This window comes from Tubulanus polymorphus, chromosome 1 (genome assembly GCF_964204645.1).
Source record: "Tubulanus polymorphus chromosome 1, tnTubPoly1.2, whole genome shotgun sequence".
Classification (NCBI taxonomy): Eukaryota; Metazoa; Nemertea; class Palaeonemertea; order Tubulaniformes; family Tubulanidae; genus Tubulanus; species Tubulanus polymorphus.
Window position 1 is genome coordinate 8,810,610 of NC_134025.1, and position 18,489 is coordinate 8,829,098.

At 36.0% G+C, this 18,489-nt stretch overlaps 1 protein-coding gene across 2 annotated transcripts in view; it reads right to left on the bottom strand.

The window, feature by feature from the left end:
* The window catches only part of LOC141906995 (neuropeptide prohormone-4-like), a 51,648-nt gene that overhangs the window by 16,303 nt on the left and 16,856 nt on the right, over positions 1–18,489 (bottom strand). The window contains exons 1-2 of one of the 2 annotated variants that reach the window (XM_074796532.1): positions 2,909–3,080; positions 839–989 (exon numbers count right to left, since the gene is read on the bottom strand). In XM_074796532.1, coding sequence (XP_074652633.1) covers positions 839–977 — 139 coding nt within the window. In that variant the 5' untranslated portion in view covers positions 978–989; positions 2,909–3,080. Of the gene's footprint in view, positions 1–838; positions 990–2,908; positions 3,081–18,489 lie in introns of those variants that run through there. The other variant, XM_074796523.1, reaches the window with a different exon arrangement.

The window sequence follows — 18,489 nt, forward strand, 5'->3', positions numbered from 1 at the left end:
AAATTCGTTTGCGTAATCGCGTTTAACCTTACGGCGACATAAACAGAGTTACACCATCATTTATTGAAAAAGAAGATAGTCTACGATTGCGTTGCCTACTGGGATTACACTTAAAATCGCAACGAAAGCGCTAAGGTCCGATTACTCACGCGTGTTCAAGAAATTAGAAGTTTTTAGATAAATTCCATACCTTGGTGTCACATTGACTACAGCACGAACTATTTTGGCGATGATTTCGTTAGAGCTACCGGCTCTAAAGCTACAGGAATCTTGAGGAATGAATTTGAATCGAGTACACACATTCGATTGAAACCTGCTGGCAGTTATATTTCCCTGGTGGCCGGATGAACGGGTAACGTTAGATATTCAAATAACTTGATTTCAGCGATCTTTTCACAATGGGAAATTTCGGTTTTTCGCCGCACAATTTGTTCGGGCTGCAACTTTTGACACATAAATTGTCCAGGTAAGCAGCGAGAATGATTATAGCTAGTTTCCAGACCCACGCCCTCAAGATTCTGGCCTCTTGTCGGCTATTAACCGGCAAATTAATGTCACTGATAACGATGATACGGGTTTCTACTTAATAAAATGACATCCCACCAGCCATCTTCGATGATCTCACATTGGACCTAATAGCGGTAGGGGCTATCTTTATTACATGTACCGTCATGTCGCGACATGGTAGAAGCAAAACAAATCTACCATAGCTTTATTTGTGTTGTGGAAAATGATATAAGTAATTAGGAAACTTTACATCAGTCTCTTTCTCATTGTAGATGACTACTTCAATCATGATTTGAATGTTTATAATGGAATTCGTTGTCCTTGACCCTACCTTCAGCCTTTCTTTTATGTGCCTCTTGTGTGATGTGATATTTCGGGTGTCGAGCTAAAAGTTTTTCCAGATCTATTTTCATACTTGCACATCCCACGATGACAACTGTCAACACAAGCAGTGGTTCCCAGGATTTCATGGCGTGATCGCTCTGAAACGAGAAAGCGGCCCAACGGCGTTCATAAAATTGAAAACGTGAGTTACATAAATAAATAAACGATGGCGCATGTTGATGGTAATAGTTGGTTATTGTGATCGATCGAAATTATACGACAAGCAAGATCATTTTCTAAAAACCTTCCATGCAAGCGTTTTAATTGATTAATTGATTATTGAGCCAGGGTAAATTGTTTGCCGTCTGCTGACGTTCATTGACACGTAAAGCCATCAAAGAGGCAACGGTTGAATTCACTTCCTCCTCATTATTCGCGGGTTGATTTGAAATTGGAAATCAACTATAATATAAATATTCGCTGTAACGGTGAATATCTCGTGTAATCTTACGTCTGAGTTCAGCACCGATAGTTTTCCACAATGAACGATACAAATGATAACTATGCTAATAATGATAATGATTATGATGATTATAATGATTTTCCCATTTTATCATCATGATCAAATGATCATGATCAGACAATGTTCCGACTATAGATGCCGAATCTGATAAACATTTTCAAGTCGGATTTGTCAGCATCGATATTTCGCACATGCGACGTTTGTGCGTTGTGAAATTATTCTTCTATAATGAAGATTAAGCCAGTGCGACCACTTGGGTAAATCTGATACCCCTTAGAATATACAATAGAATACTGTACATTATTCAAAGATTTAAAAAACCCTTATATAAGATTGAAAGGAAAATCAATGACGAAAACGGAGTATGTATACAAATTCTTTAATATTACGCTCCATTCGAAAATGTATATCATTGAAAAATAACGTAAACCAATCGATGATATCAGTAATAACTTCCTTATTATTCGAATAACCAAAAATACTCTAACAAAAAAATATATCATACTTCAAAAATATTCCCGCTAATCTAAAGTTCTTTCATTTTGGAAGGTCAACTGATTACTCCGGATTTCTCCGGTTCGATTTGCGAGCGGTTTAACGTTAAGTAAAATGATATTTTAATGGAACGATTTCTGTGATCATCGCTAACAAAAGAATACGATCCAGCTCTCTCCGTGGATGAAATCTTTATGACCCAAACCTGCGGATTTTTGAAATCGACTCCCGAACATAAAACGAAAAATCATTTCCATAGCGGATCGATTATCATCCTCCACACAAACAATTTTTTCGCCGGAACTTTTGCGATGTGCGTATTTCGAAACGCTGTGAAATATTCACTTTTGGCAGGTCGAACGATCTTATTTCCATATCTTTAAATTAAACAAAAGTGAAGGTAACTAATTTCGACATAGAGGGATTAATTGTTTTGCCCGATGGTGACCTATCCATGTTTAGAAATTTAGTATATAGCTACATCGACCGGGTTCGTAGTCATTTCTCGCTGGAAATATCTGAAATAAACTTCACTACGGGAGTCGGGTCTCTCTCCATAACCAACCATGGGCAATAAAAGCACTCTCTAACACACGATATATAGTATCGGCGCGAAGCATCGTGTCGTTATTCGAATAATTCATATATTTATATATACATCACAGTTCAGTTCGTACTTTGATAAACACCGATTATATTTGTGGCTAGGTAAAATTTTATTTACCGAATTATAGCACTACGTATTCAATAGTGCATTTTATAATCTAATTTGCGTATGTCGGTTCAGTCTCACGACGAAGCGAAGAAATAAAATAAATATGTCGACGAGTTGGCTATTCAATACAACACAGATATTTCGAATACGTTAACTAATGAATTCGTTCAAAGTTTCAAAATTTAATATATTTTCAATTATTCTTTTTTTGAAATATATATATATATATATAGACAAAAGAATCGATAAGAAAATATTACGGGTTTTTCTCCAAATCGGCTCATACACTAAACAGCCGACGTTGAAATATCATACACTAGAGACATCGAAATCGACCCGCTTACCTCTCAAGAAAAATAAGCACGCTATCCAATTAGTTTCGTCCGGCAAGTAGCAATTATTCTGCGGCGTATTTCAAGTCAATCCCGTTGAGTTTGCGAAATTATCAACGCGTCGCGCGTCGTTGCTGAGTTGTCTCTGTTCGGTTGCTAGTGTGTTTCTCTACCGGACTGGCGCACTCGCTCGTTCGCTAATGATGCGTGCTTCTCCACGCGCGCACTGGTTTCGACACCATTGGGAACTTTCCGCGTCGAATTATGATCTAATTTCTTCGCATTTTTAGGAAGCACGTCATCTTGCAATATTTTATATTAGTGCCGAGTTTCTATGTACTTGTTGTTATTTATAATTCATTCAAAATTACGATTTTGTCGATAATTGAGTTTGCGTTTTTATACGTATATATACATATATAAGTCAAATATCGTTTGATTTTATAATACGAGCTATGTTTGCAAGGAGAAATATACTACCACAAAATGCGAGTTTCTCGAATGGGCAATACGAGATTACCAATTGTCTATATCTAAAGCCGGGCGTAGGTCGACCTTGCGACGCGACGCGATCGTCGCGTGGCGTCGCAAGTGGGGGCGTAAGTCGGTTGCGACGTGATTATTGGCGACTGTGTGCGACTAGCTTCTGCCAGTCGCAAGAGCGCGTAGGTCGGTTGCGACGGTCGCGTCGTGTCGCAGAAAGTAGAAAATGTGCGTCTCATTGCGACTGGTGGTAGACCTACGCCCGCCTTTACACTTTGATTGCGAGTGATTGGCGTCACTGTTGTCAGTGGATTCAGTATTACACCTGAAACCAATCATAATCCAGGGGGTTGCCTACGCCTATATTTAATCCTTTTCTTCGTGATAATGATTAATTATCGGTATGTTGTAGATAAGTGTGCATGTTCCATGGATACCTTGCGTTATGTTATTCAGTGCGAGGGGTTTTTCAATCAATTACTGCTTTTTTTCTGGTCGCTAATCCGTGCGACTGTCGGCAAGTAATGTTTGAAAATAGTGCGCTATATTGGTTTTTGTATTGTGTATGTATAAATAGAACTTTTCAGTTAGCTCTTTCGGCTACGTGGGAAGCGCACTATGGAGGAGACATGTCAGGTTTCCTCGGTTAAGATCACCATGGATAGACCTGGATAATTATTCCCCAGCAAGAAGTGATCAGGGGCTGATTTTCCGGAGTCTGTGAAACGCAGTTACGTATTGTTTTGACGATGGAACAACATCAGCGAAAGTGGTTGCGCCCTGATTTACATAAAACACAACGATTGTCTCGATCGACTATTTCATGGATTCGGTTTTTATCTTTTCGGAGTTTATCTACTAGAACATGGGAAAGAGTTATTTCGAATCTGACAAAATCCCTCTAGATGTACTTGACCGGTTTAGCCATCTTCAAAATCAAAGTTTAAGGATTGACCGTATGATAACGATCAAATTTAAGTTGGATTTAGAATGTTTTATCAAAGTAATTGTTAAGGAAAATGTCTCAATTATCTCAAATCTGACGTAACGTTCGTTTTACCGATGCGTCGCCAGGAGTGAAAATACAAAATTTTTTATACTATATTTCCTTTGGGTGAATAAGCGATGCGATAAAATCCCTATGCTACTGAATTAATGAGACTTATTCTCAATTAAGACATCAACGGCAACCGTTGAAAAGTGAATGCCAAGATTTCCTCGCGGTAATAATGTATTTCAGGTTCCCCTCGGAAGTCGATGAATCTTTCCCGGAAATTCGATCAAACGTGCTTCTTTGATGATTTGTATCCATGCATCGAAACTTAGTGAACTTCCGATCTTTGTCCATGAATAGTGGACGATATCGAATTATGGATATAAGAATAGTTGTAAAGCGGTAAATAATCTCTTCCCAGAGATGTATTAAAGGAAATCTAGCTTACTCCCCTGAAAGAAGATTCAAAATCTTGAATTTCCTTGCAAAATTGACTTTTTCTACATCTTCAAGATTAGATGAAACTGCTTTTCTTGGCTCGTCTTGAGATGTCATTTCTACCCGGTCGTGTGTCTGCGAATTCTATGCATGATGGTATATGTATACCCGGTAAGCCATATACAATGTGTTAAGTGCAAAACGACGCCGGGGTGTATTTTTCAAGCGCCGCTATCTATCTATCTATCTATCTATAGAAATATCCAGATTAATTACGGGAATAAAAGCATCCGAGCTAACTTAGATCACTGGGAATACAACTCCATCTAAGGATTAGTAAAAGCCTTCCAGTGCAAAGATAGCGATACTGTTTCCGGTGAAGCCAATGGTCATTTTGTGTCCGTCTGAGATATTGGATCGAATTTTACACATTATCAGATTAGCCAGGCACAAGTCTCGAATGAATTTTTGAATCCGTTGACAACGCAAATCACAAATGCAACACTACGTAACTCACTAATGATGTGCGTACGGTAAAAGCGAATGCAAGGGTCGTCTGGGAAATATGCCTGTGTAATAGTAAATAGACCTGACATCCGCGAATAATAAAATTATTTAAGGCAGTAACATTAGGCCACGACGACTGGCTCTTAGCCGTTCCCATCAGCATGAACGACACCTCGATTCAGTAAAAAACAATAGAAGAAATAAAACATCGAAGGAGATTAAATCATTTCAAGTATCCATATTTCATCGGCCAACGAAAATTTAATATCAACATCAAAATTTGCTCCGGGTTCGGGTGATTTTTCCAACGCATTTTGCTGTTCGCCAGATCGTGTTTGATCATTATCGCCGCCACAGCGCTAAGTTTGCTCGGGTTTGCGGCGAACTTTTGTTGTTTCCGTTGCCAATGCGCATGCGTTATCATTAAAAACTGATGATAGCAGCCGGCATACTTCGGAAAATATATTCGTTGATTTATCACATGAGTATCCCTTTCTATATGGCAATGATTTCTCCTTGTGCGAACCCCATATGGATTTGTTTGTGATGGAGAAGTAAAAGGCCGAATAACTTCTTATATTCAAACAAATGAATTTTGCAAAGATGATGAAAGGCGTTTGTTAATGCTACAGACACCTGATGAATGTATGGTAATAATGATGCACACACGCTTGCCACAGCTCCTTCGTTGAGCACATTTTTCGCCCGATGTTCGGTGGACTCTAATTCGCACTTAACCTTTTGGAGTTACGGTTTGACAAAAAAGAAACAAATAGGATTGATTAATTTGAATCGAGGAAACATCGTGAATAATCAAGAGAAATAAGATCGAAAGAAAAATCCTCTGGGATGTGGTTTGTTGATTAAAAGTGCGCGCATTTGTAAACCCGGGATCCGGGATCCGAAACGTAACATAGCTTGATTTAACTTGAGAAACCAAATATCTTAACCAAATACCTTATTTTCTTTATATTATTTAGATTGACCTGCCTATATTCAGGTGAACTGGTTTGCGACTACATCAATTCAATCGAACAAAGGCATACTTTTCGAGCGTTTCTAACGTGTCTAGAAAATTTTGACCAGTCGAAGATCAACGTTAAACCATTTAGACCTCATTGCCTTATCAATTACCGATGCATTCACCTCGTAATAACACGAGTATTGCTGGACAAAACGAAAGAGCTCATCAATTATCACCGCCTGTACCGATTGACAATGCGCACCTGACCCGCTTATTACTTTATCTTGTTTCGTGGGATACGGAAATACTGGCACGCATTGAAAGATGCCTCTGATCCGGCTTTTGATCGAGGCACGACTTCTCGAAATATATCTACTATGAAAATCATCTTGCAGAAAATAATTCAAGTTTCATCGACACTTTTTTTCGACTAACGCGTACACGCGTACACATCATTACGTAGAAATTTGGTTAGGACGTGCTGATAAATAGAAACGTCTACTTTCAATTCATAGACATCATTTTGATTAATTCTAAGCGAAAACGTACGCGTACTAAGGTTTATCCATGGAGAGTCCATAGATTATCCAACGGTTGTGTCGCACTCTAATAAAATGTTAGCAACTACTGATAAATCGAAAACTAATGCGGTATAGATTTTCGAAAAAGTTAGATCTGACATGTGGTATCAACAAAAATTGTAAAGGTTTATTTTCCTGTCTATTCCTGTTTGTTCTCAAGTAGCAATAATGAACTTGGTACAGCGCAAGCCAACACGGGCAACTTCACGTAGCAGACTAACGACGACGGTTCAAATATTTAAATTGAATTAATTCTCAAATTAACATCTTGATTCAGTGAAACAAGGTTGGAATTCGGGATGAGACGTTCAAATAGTGGCTTTAATCACGTAACTCAATCAGCTAAATTCATTTGAATTTCAATTGCCAAGAATAACCAAACTCGTTAAACATTCAAAGCATTTCGAACGGTGAGCATAGGTCACATTAGGGGAATTTATTACGTACTCAATATTTTGATGAAGGTGGAATCTCATTATCTACGCCGAATTACATTGTGACGACCCAAGTCCCGCTGAATCATCGGTATAGATTTTATTTGCTGTTACTATGAGATCTAGAAAAAAGACAGCGGCGATGAATACTGACAGCTCTGCAATGCAATGTTTCATCCGAAACTCTATGACACCCACATAAGTATTGTAAAAACGTTAGCGAGGACTATTAGTATGATAGCATAATAAAGGGAATAGTGCGGAAAAGGTCCGATGGGTTAAGGTTACTTTTTCCGACTTGCGCATTGTTAACATGGACATCTTGTTATCATACTAGGTGTGAAAGATCTCTTTAGTGTTACCGGAACTTTTTCTGCTGGTCCAGACAGTTATGTTGTACATTGTAAACAAGTTATTTCGTGTGTTCTGTGACACAAAATATACACGCTGATACATGAGTTGCAACGTGATATTCCTACCAAAGCGCCGTGTGTCATTGAGAAGGAAAAGTCCCACAATATATACATATTTCAAAGGTGAACTATCTACACATGTTCATAACTCAGTACGAATAATCTACAATAATTCACTCCTTTATTCGAAAACTATTAGTTTCTCGTACAAAACACGAATTAAAATAATTGATGGATATATATATATATATATATATATATATATATATATATATATATATATATATATATATATATATATATATATATATATATATATATATATATATATATATATATATATATATATATATATATATATATATATATATATATATATATATATATATATATATATATATATATATATATATATATATATATATATATATATATATATATATATATATATATATATATATATGTTGTATGTGTGTGGGAAATGAAAAAAATGTCGTCTTTAGTCAATACTATATTTCTCCTTTTCGACGATGAGGTTCTATATTGTTTTTCTTTTAGTAAGGAAAGCGTTCAAAACGCAATAATGAACCAACGAAAGGTTAGACGTTTCTTGGAACAAGAAAACTTCGTTATTCTTGAAGGTTAAGACTATATCTTGATAATACAAAGATTTGCTGCTGTTTTTAAGAAGAAATAGACATTGAAAATCTGCAGTGATACTGTGTTTTTTTTCATATTCTTTTTTCATACTCGACCCCTTTGATGCTTTAGACGTTGGTTGCTGATGTTGACGCACCTTAGAACGTATGGCGGCAATAAGCTTTCCCGGTATGTGGATTAACTGACATGTTCTAAAGAAAGAATCCAAATGTTCAGGCAACACACGATGGAGACATTATAACCATATAGAACACACCGGATATCAGGGGAAATCGATGAAAGTCAACGTGATATCATAGAACAATGAATGATGCTATAGTGACTGAAAAGATACCCGAGAAAAATCCAATTGTTGTACCGCTTATGTATATCATAATATGTTACGCAAGCTCTTTATTTATTACTAGATGGCTCCATGGAATTTCCAATAAGCTAGTGGTCGTGCCAAGGTTTACCCTTCGAGATGAATGTCGTCACCAGAGGTTACGGCTCACATGAATGAGACAATATTAATTCTAGTCGAGTTTAATGGCGCTAACCCCTCTGTCAGAGTGGCTGAATGGGCACCCAGAGATACGAAGGATGATCCGCTCACAGACAGAAGGTCCCGAGATCGAATTGACCACGCTTGGTGGAGTAGTAACACTTCGTGTCCACTAAAGAAATCCAAATCTCACTGGCTAATAAACAGTTTGGGTTGATATCATCATCAAACACATATACACATAATACATGGATGTACATAGCTGAGTGATGTCATCGCTGTTGCTCGGGAACAAGATTCATCAAATAACAAGTAAATTAACGAGTCAACGTTGATGATAGATGTCGATTGATCACAAGCGACACACCCTATTTCCAATTAAATGCTAAAGCCGTTTACGCGTGGAACTTTCGTCAACGATTTAGTGCTTGTTTCGACAATAGTGAGCACATTTTTATATATATATATATATATGTATATATATATATATATATATATATATATATATATATATATATATATATATATATATATATATATATATATATATATATATGTATATTATATATATATATATATATATATATATATATATATATATATATATATATATATATATATATTATATATATATATATATATATATATATATATATATATATATATATATATATATATATATATATATATATATATATATATATATATATATATATATATATATATATATATATATATATATATATATATATATATATATATATATATATATATATATATATATATATATATATATATATATATATATATATATATATATATATATATACATATATATATATATATATAAAAATGTGCTCACTATTGTCGAAACAAGCACTAAATCGTTGACGAAAGTTCCATATAAATATATATATATATATATATATATGTTGACAGGGTCCCTAGACATCTTGATTGTGGCATCAGATTTCCAATTTTGTTGTACAAGTAGGAAACTAGAGTTGGTCAATAAACAATACTTTGTATAAGGCTAGGTCGTTATCACAGCACTGGAGACCATAATGGATTACAGAAAATATGCGCATGCTTAGACTAAGAGAGTACTGGTACCTGATGCATTTCAACATACGTATGTAAATGGATATCATGTTCCTAGCTCCACAAGTGCACATAAGGGAATCTTATTGGAATGACTAGCCTAAACTTTAAATAAGTTTTTTGTTTGCTGTTACTGCTGCGCTTGTTCCTTTGGGGAAGATTTGGATGGATTCATTTTACCAGGTCATATACATTCTGCCCGCTACAGGACTCCATGTTTGAATCGGACCCCGTTAACATTTAGACATCAAATAAACCGTATATCATTACTGAAATACCCTTGTCGACTTCATTAACAATCACAGACAAAACGCCCGTGATCATGTGTATGCTGTGGGACCTCAGTGAATTGAGTTAACGTTTCCAAGTTCACCAAAAATGTCAGGCCAGAGGTAGATAAGGCGGTGTTGGTTGTGAGTTTGAGAGACCAGAACCAAATCAAGCACCCCATATTGTCCCCCATCTATACAATGGAATTATTCCAATTGTTTGTACTTTCATGATGCAACGAAAGTACAGTTACCGCTTAACGTACATGTATTTACTTCATCAGTTGGTAAAATGCTTTAATGGCTTCTCGTGGAACTCAGTATTTTAAGCGGTGTGCATTATCGTGAAAAAAACTGCTCCAGCTGATTTGTCGTGAGCACCACTCTGTAGCAGTCTCCATACGGATGTTACACACAATTTCAATTTATTCATTTGCAACTAATGTCAGTAAGAGCTTTCGAATCGCGCATTGTATTGACTTCTGAACCATTTTAGTTGGGATGAACAATTATCGTGCAGCTCTGGATCATCACCGCCAACCTATTACGACGTTGTAGGGCCATCATTGGACGCTTCAGACATATTTTTTCAACTTCAGTGTCGGAAGGGAATTTGATGGAAGATATGAGAGTGTATTTAGCAGTTTTCTGTTTTTTGTCATTTGCCTTGACACAGCTTCTCGACTGAGAACTGATTGGCGGCGACGGAAAGTCTCAATAAACCAGAGTCCAGACATGAATGGCATGTAAAGTTATACGACTATGATACAGTTTTACCAACTCGAATGATACGGTTACCACGAAACGAATAGCCAACTGGTCACAAATCTGATGGGAATTATATATACATCACGGCTCATCGACATAATTCATCCGACATAACATTATTTTGAGACTCATTCACAATCGAGGATGAAAGTCGCGGACTCAATTAATCAGCGTGTGTGATTTTTTTTATATCACCGTCGGTTGCCGACTGACCTATTTGTCTGCTGCAGTGATATTAGGTCCCACAATCTAAGACCAATGAATCGTACGATGTCGACTTTTGTCACATAATTTTGTGCAATGCAGATTGACGAGTTAATCGATTGTCTACCACTTTGATTCACAATTTATTTTCTTCTCGTCAACATTTCTAGTCGCAACGTCTTAAAACTAACATTGTGCCCATTGTCGGTGCGACAATGGCGCTTGTCTAATACCATCAGCGAAGTGACGTGGAGGTTGGGATTAATCTCCCAATCATATAGCTCGGTTACGTCTCAAATCTTGCGGAAAATATCCGCCTGGTCATGAAATATAAACATACTCATATGGTATTATATATATATATATATATATATATATATATATATATATATATATATATATATATATATATATATATATATATATATATATATATATATATATATATATATATATATATATATATATATATATATATATATATATATATATATATATATATATATATATATATATATATATATATATATATATATATATATATATATATATATATATATATATATATATATATATATATATATATATATATATATATATATATATATATACCATCACATATCATATATCATCAGCACCCAGGGGCACGAGCACGAGTTTGATGTGCAGCCAATCCTCCCGACTCGGTCGTGGATGATCTCTACCCTGGCGTGCTTCTTCTCATCTCAGAAGTGCGCTCACCACAGAACCAATTTATGACACTTCTCGTTAATTTAGATGTATTTCCTATCGGGCTAAATGGATAATTTTCTATATGTCAGATTAGGAATTATTGGCTCGTGATAGGAGGAAGCTTATCCGTGGAAAACACGAAATATAATCCGAGGGAATAAGGGGTTTCCGTAGTTAGCTCATCCTTTCCTATAAGTGGCTCCCTAATTTCAAATTCACTAAACCGAAAATTACTCCATAGCAATAAACAAGTCGAAAAATCATAAAGTACTTATTTTCAGATTTCCAAATATCCGAGAATTGTGTCTTATCGCCACTTCTGATAATCCACAATATAAACTCTAACTTTCGATGAATTATCTCGTGTTTCACTTTGTGCAATTTTACACGCATTATCTTTCGTCATCCTTGAAGATCTAACCGTATACGTACATGGAGCCAGATCTGTTAAATGGCTTGGGAATGAAGCAGCTGCTACATCTGTTCTTTGAGCAGATAATTTGATTTCTGTCTGTATAACACTAATGGAGGCGTCCTTTAATTCAGAAACGAAAAGGCAACTATTTTGTTTTTATTCTCGGCCACGGCACCGACATTCTTATCGATTTAATAGTATCCTAATATTCCTTGTATAAAATGAACTAGTTGTGGATAAAGACGATTCGGTAGCGGTCACCCTTCGAATTGTCAATTTAAGTCCGTCGGAATGTTAGTAAAAATGTCGTTTTCGTGTTTAGTTTATACAGTGTCCTGAATATCGACCATAAATCTAAATCGATATTCTAGTCTGAGCCAGATGCCGTAACCTTCCGACAAATCATGAACTTTACAAAAGATTATTTCTTTAAAACAATTCGTTTTTCTTATTGCATCTCATCTCTTCCAAGTTACACGCGAAAAGAACAGTTGTATATTTACCTCGGCTGATACTCGGAAAGAAAACGTCAAATCGGTTGAATTATTCAATCGGCTAAATTGATATCCGACATCAAGAGAGGAGCTCTCAACGTTGAATTTTTCATAGGGTTTGGGAAGCGACGTTGCTACTGTAACTGCGTTGATATATACATATAAACCTTGCCAAATATAAGGAATACGAATCCACATACGCTAAATGATTTATTCACAAACTACCAACGAACAGTATATGTCAATGCTGCTGACTGACTTCAAGATTTGGAAGAACAATTAATTCTTTCGTCAATCCGTTAGTTAATCGTTCGTTAGTATTTCGATTACGAGCTCTCTATCTATTATTGAAAATCTTATTTGAAAAAAAAGTCTTATTTCACAATTATATCAGCCATAATTCAATGGCTTACATAGAGTTATTCTAATGGATAAGTAGGTTATGTTTTATGAATATTTGAATGAAAAGTTAAACTACGTGCTCTTTTACCTACTACTTTGTTAAGTCACGTTTTGAACCGAGCAATATCCAGAACAACAGAAAAGATTATTTGTTTGTTTTTCTTTCGTTATATATATATATATATATATATATATATATATATATATATATATATATATATATACATATAAGTCGTCAATTTTTTCAAACATGATTAGATATTATAAAAACATCAATTGATTACATCTTCCAGTATTGAACGTGTTTGTTATTTTCGGATCGCTGATCCTTGATGAGCAATTTCCTGATTACCATACAGGCTTCCGGATCAGCATTTTTGACTCGATGTCCGTTGTTAAGGGTCGTCGAAGCATCTCACCGTGATTGCTTTATTACTACTGTAAGAGGCGATGAATGACTTGCCCACGCGTGAACAGTTAATGACAAAAATATTTTGTCAGACTTATGCTTTGCAGCTGCTTCAGCGCCACCTAGCAGAGGGTTAAAATCGGTTACGGAGGAAAGCCTACATAATATGCATATCAATGATATGGAGCTTAGTTTCGTGTTCTTATACCTTAAGCATCGATTTCCATTACATTCAAAAGACTCGAAAACCGACAACGCTTTTATATAAGAGTCATTCATTCTATCCATGTTTAGTGACAGTATTCGCCATTCCATTCAGGTAGAATTTGTATTACGAAAAACACATCAAATCGACTCTAAATAACTAAACCATCACGCAGCCTTCTCATTTAAATTACCGCTTTTATTGGAACTAGAAAATAGAATCTGCCGAATGAATACCGTCGAGAATTGAGTCTCAGTCGTTTATGGATAAGTCCATTGTTTTCATTGGCGACTGTGTAATTACTTTAAAGCATTCAATATTTTAACAGTCACATTTTCTATAACCAGGAGTTGCATTTCATCACAAGGGAGCCAAGAAATGATGCCGCATGGATCTCGTCAAACCCTTTTGAGAATTTGAATGTACGTGTATTTAATTTGAACGCATCAGTTGATTGATTGGTCGCGTCGATGATTGTTATATGTGCCAACCATCATCGCGGAGCAATTGCGTTATCATGAATATATGTAAATCTATATATATTCAGCCTTTCTTTCCCCAGTAGACCTACTTTCAATCACAGTGAGCGTTGGATTGATTTGCAAACGTCTACTAACCTTTCTTCGCAGATTTTGGCACGCATATACATCTAGTTCGAATCAATCAAAAATATTCAAAGCCTTTTCGGAATAAATCTGCCGACTAAGACAGAAGAAGAGAGAAATATGCATGATGAGATTTATGACGTGACTGCGGACGGAGCGGAAAATTTCGGGCTATGCCGGTCATCGAGGCGGAAGAGAGAAACCAACCCTCGACAAAAACACCACGCCTCGTTGGACGCTTCCTTTCACTTCTGTCAACAACTAACGGTTGGTGACCATAAATCATCATACGAAGTACATATCTAGTAGAAGTTGACATTCGTTTAGGCATTTTTCGTTGCTTTAGAATCATTTAAGCATAAATTCTTCGGTGTAATAATTCGTGAAAGGTAGACGCTTTTGACGCGGATTGAAACCAACGTTGGCAGCTCGTCACAATTTTGAGAGAAACTCGGTCATGACTGCATTGCAGATGTTCTGATGGACTTACTTTTGTAGACTATTACGCAAATAAAATTAGAAGGCAAAACGATTTTTACTCTCGGGGAAGGTGAAGCATTATCGAAGATGATATTAGCTATTAAGAGACGATTTCGCGTTTAATTGTAAATGGTTTTGATTCCAGTTTATGTCTCAAATTTACTATCATCATTAGACTACGTGCATTACAAAAGCAGTCACGATACGTCGAAAATGCAAGTGGCATAGGCTCCACAGTTGTGAGTCAATGTTTAAATCAGTTCATTTTCAATGTTTTAACTATAAAGTCAAATTTTACTCAGAATTGTGGCACTGGATCCTGAGTCTTACTCAAGATTTCGTTCTTCCAGAATTTCTGCTCACCAAACTATGCAATTACAAAACTGGACAATGATGACTAAGTTTATTGTTCGGATTGACTATTGCGTCTGCATTACCAACATCCATTTCGTCGGAATGTCTGGAATAAGACCGTATTATATCATCATATATGATCCGCGAGCGGTATTTACGTAGCACGAAGCGATATATATATTGAGCCGGGCGATGTCACAAACGGGCATGTTTTGGCGCGCCAACTCGTCCGCACTATCATTATTGTCGAAAATTTTTACACGACACATTTACAAATGAATAATGTATACGCAAAATACATTTTGTAGCCACAATCTTAACACGGTCTTTTTCTCATGGGACGTGACACCAACATTTATTTTGGCCGATCCATGTCGGAAGTAATTTTCTGCGCCTACGATTGAAGTATATGTGCACACCATGTTTTAGCATATATATTCCATGATAAAACGCGTGAAACGAACTCGAAATCCCTTTTCAACCTTAAATCACCTCAAAACGAGTATCTATTTTGTTTATTACAATGACATGCACATTACATATGGATAATATATAGAAATTATAGAAATAATACCCAGACCTAATGTAGACTTATAAGTCACTTTATATGAAATAGATGAATAGAGTAGATACGCATAGCACTTTCCTGCAGATTCGATAGTTACAATATTGGATCTTATAATGCACTTTCTTTTTGTCCACGTAGCAAAGTCGTGGGAATGTACAATTTGATGATAAGACATAAGTAGGTCTGAATTGAAAGGTTTTCAAAAGTAGAATCAATATCGTTATCGTATAAAGCAGACCAGTAATCTCCAAACTAAGGACATTTTCATGACAAAATGAAATTCACTTTTTTTCTCGTTTTCACTACAAAAAGACATACCGTCTTCTGGTGCCCATTATCGTCGAATTTCAATTTGTAGACCTAGAATTCCGCCCCTTATATGAGCCAGTAACGATCTCAAGTATTAACTCCTGAATGCACCGGTAAGCCCTCTTTTGATCCCCAAATTCCAGCCCCATAACTAATGATTTTATTTGTTCATTTATAGAATAAATAAATACAAAATTTCAGCCCCATAACTAATGATTGAATCAACACCTGCTTCGAACAACTAAGCAACGCAATTAAATTGAACATGTCCAACGTCTGCTACATAATTCTTTATTCTATCTCGGCGTTTATTTCATATTTTTAGGAGCTCTCTTGATTGACACCGAATCTCTTGATTCGGAATACCCGACAGATTTTGGTGAAGCAAACGATGCGTTTAATAGTCGCATACGAACAAGTATGTAGACGATTAGATGAAACCAATTATGTTGCCATTAAGCAAAAGAAAGATACGACACTGGTGAGGCGTTTTGCAACATTCGTGTCGCAGGAGATAGGGTGAGATATCAAGTGGGCTTAATCTGCCGTCGATGTAGGTTCGAGAAAACGTTGATGGGCATAGATGTCTGCACTCCAACAAGCCCCCGTGGCGGAAATGGACTGAGACTTGATGAAGCGCAAGCCCCCTTCAATCAAACGAACCGTGCCAAATTTACATCCCGTTTCAATTTTCGCATGAGTCCATGAAAAAAAAATGTTCCAGTATTTGGATAATAAAAGAATCTTTAAAAAACAATGAAATTCATCTTTGCATTCAAAAGGTTTGAAAAGGTTGAAACGATATTCGGTGTTTGTTACGTACCTAATACACATTGTTGGAGCAGGCATGTGAAAAATCCACAAAAACCATATATCATTATTAGAACATACGCCGTATGAAATTCATCGGGGATTAGCAGGTAAAGATAATATCATTTGACGCCCCTGAGCGAAATTGATTTTGCTGTGGGTTCGCACCACAGAGTTTCTCATTAAAACTGGTTGGACAAAAATACAGATACTGTCAAGGTCATTCGAAACTGAACCTAAATCTTCTGATTTCTGAGACTTCTGCATCGACATCCACCATCGCCAAGAGCTGTGCTACGAAATGCAATAAAATTACATCCATATCATATCCAAAAGTGCGACATAAGCCCGGATAAGATGCCCAGAAATGATTTGATTCCTCTAGATTCACTGACGTGCGAAACAGGATAACAAATGCATTCCAAAGGTCTGGACAATGGAATTGCGCGACGAGCAATTCGTGAAATAGTTACGTCAACTGAATCCCGCAATAGAAATGAAGGATGGCAAGCTGAAAGTTTCTCAGGGGCTTATCAAAAGCCAGATTATATCACTCTATGATTTATCACTTAATTTCAGTGTTAATTGAGCAATGAGTTAATCTTAATTAGATTCTTGATACCGTTTACAAATGATAAATGCTATATTTTTAATCCAGATCAAGTTATTAAACGGGATCCAGTTCCACGAGAGTTACAGTTAACTCTGAGTTGAAGTTAGTTCATTTTCAATGAGTCAAATCATAACCCAGAACTGTGGAACTGGAACTTGATCGTTTTGACACCTCTCAAACGCCTCCTTGTCATTTATACTTCTGTGATTTGGAGTAAAAATCATACTGGAAACAGATATAGAACATCAGGCTCCATATAAAAATTAGTCCAGCGCCAGTTAAAGATCTCTTAATCAAAGCTAGCTGTAAAGCGATAAATTTATCTTTAATAGCTGAGACATGTTTATATTTTCAATTTTTTATTACAACCCTTGAATGTTCATCGCGATGTTTCAAAATCATGCAACAAACGTCACCAATGAGATTTTTATTGAACCAAAAGCTACTTAAGTAATCCTATTCATCAATATTCTGTCACGAAAAGTGATGATTCAGTTGTTGGAAAATGTCAACATGACGGTTACATTGCGGTGTTGCAAATCGGAATGATTACAATCCTGTATGGTGCTGTTATTGAGAATTAATTGAATAAAACCACTAGATATTACAAATAAAACGAAACAAAACCGCCTGTGGAAACGTCGTTGAAAATTAAGCCTTTCAATCGAGTTTATGAAAAGTTTGATTTAGAAATTATGAATTTTTCGAAGTAATATAAAACGGCGTATACAGATGATCACGGATTAAGCACTTTCTATAGATTTTCTAGTATTTCATTATCTCACAATAAAATCAGATTTGATAATTGATTACAGTGAAGGCCAAAATGATGTGTTATTCAGATTAATATAAGAATAGTTCTCGAATCGATTCTATTTCCTATTCAAGTGTTTTCAA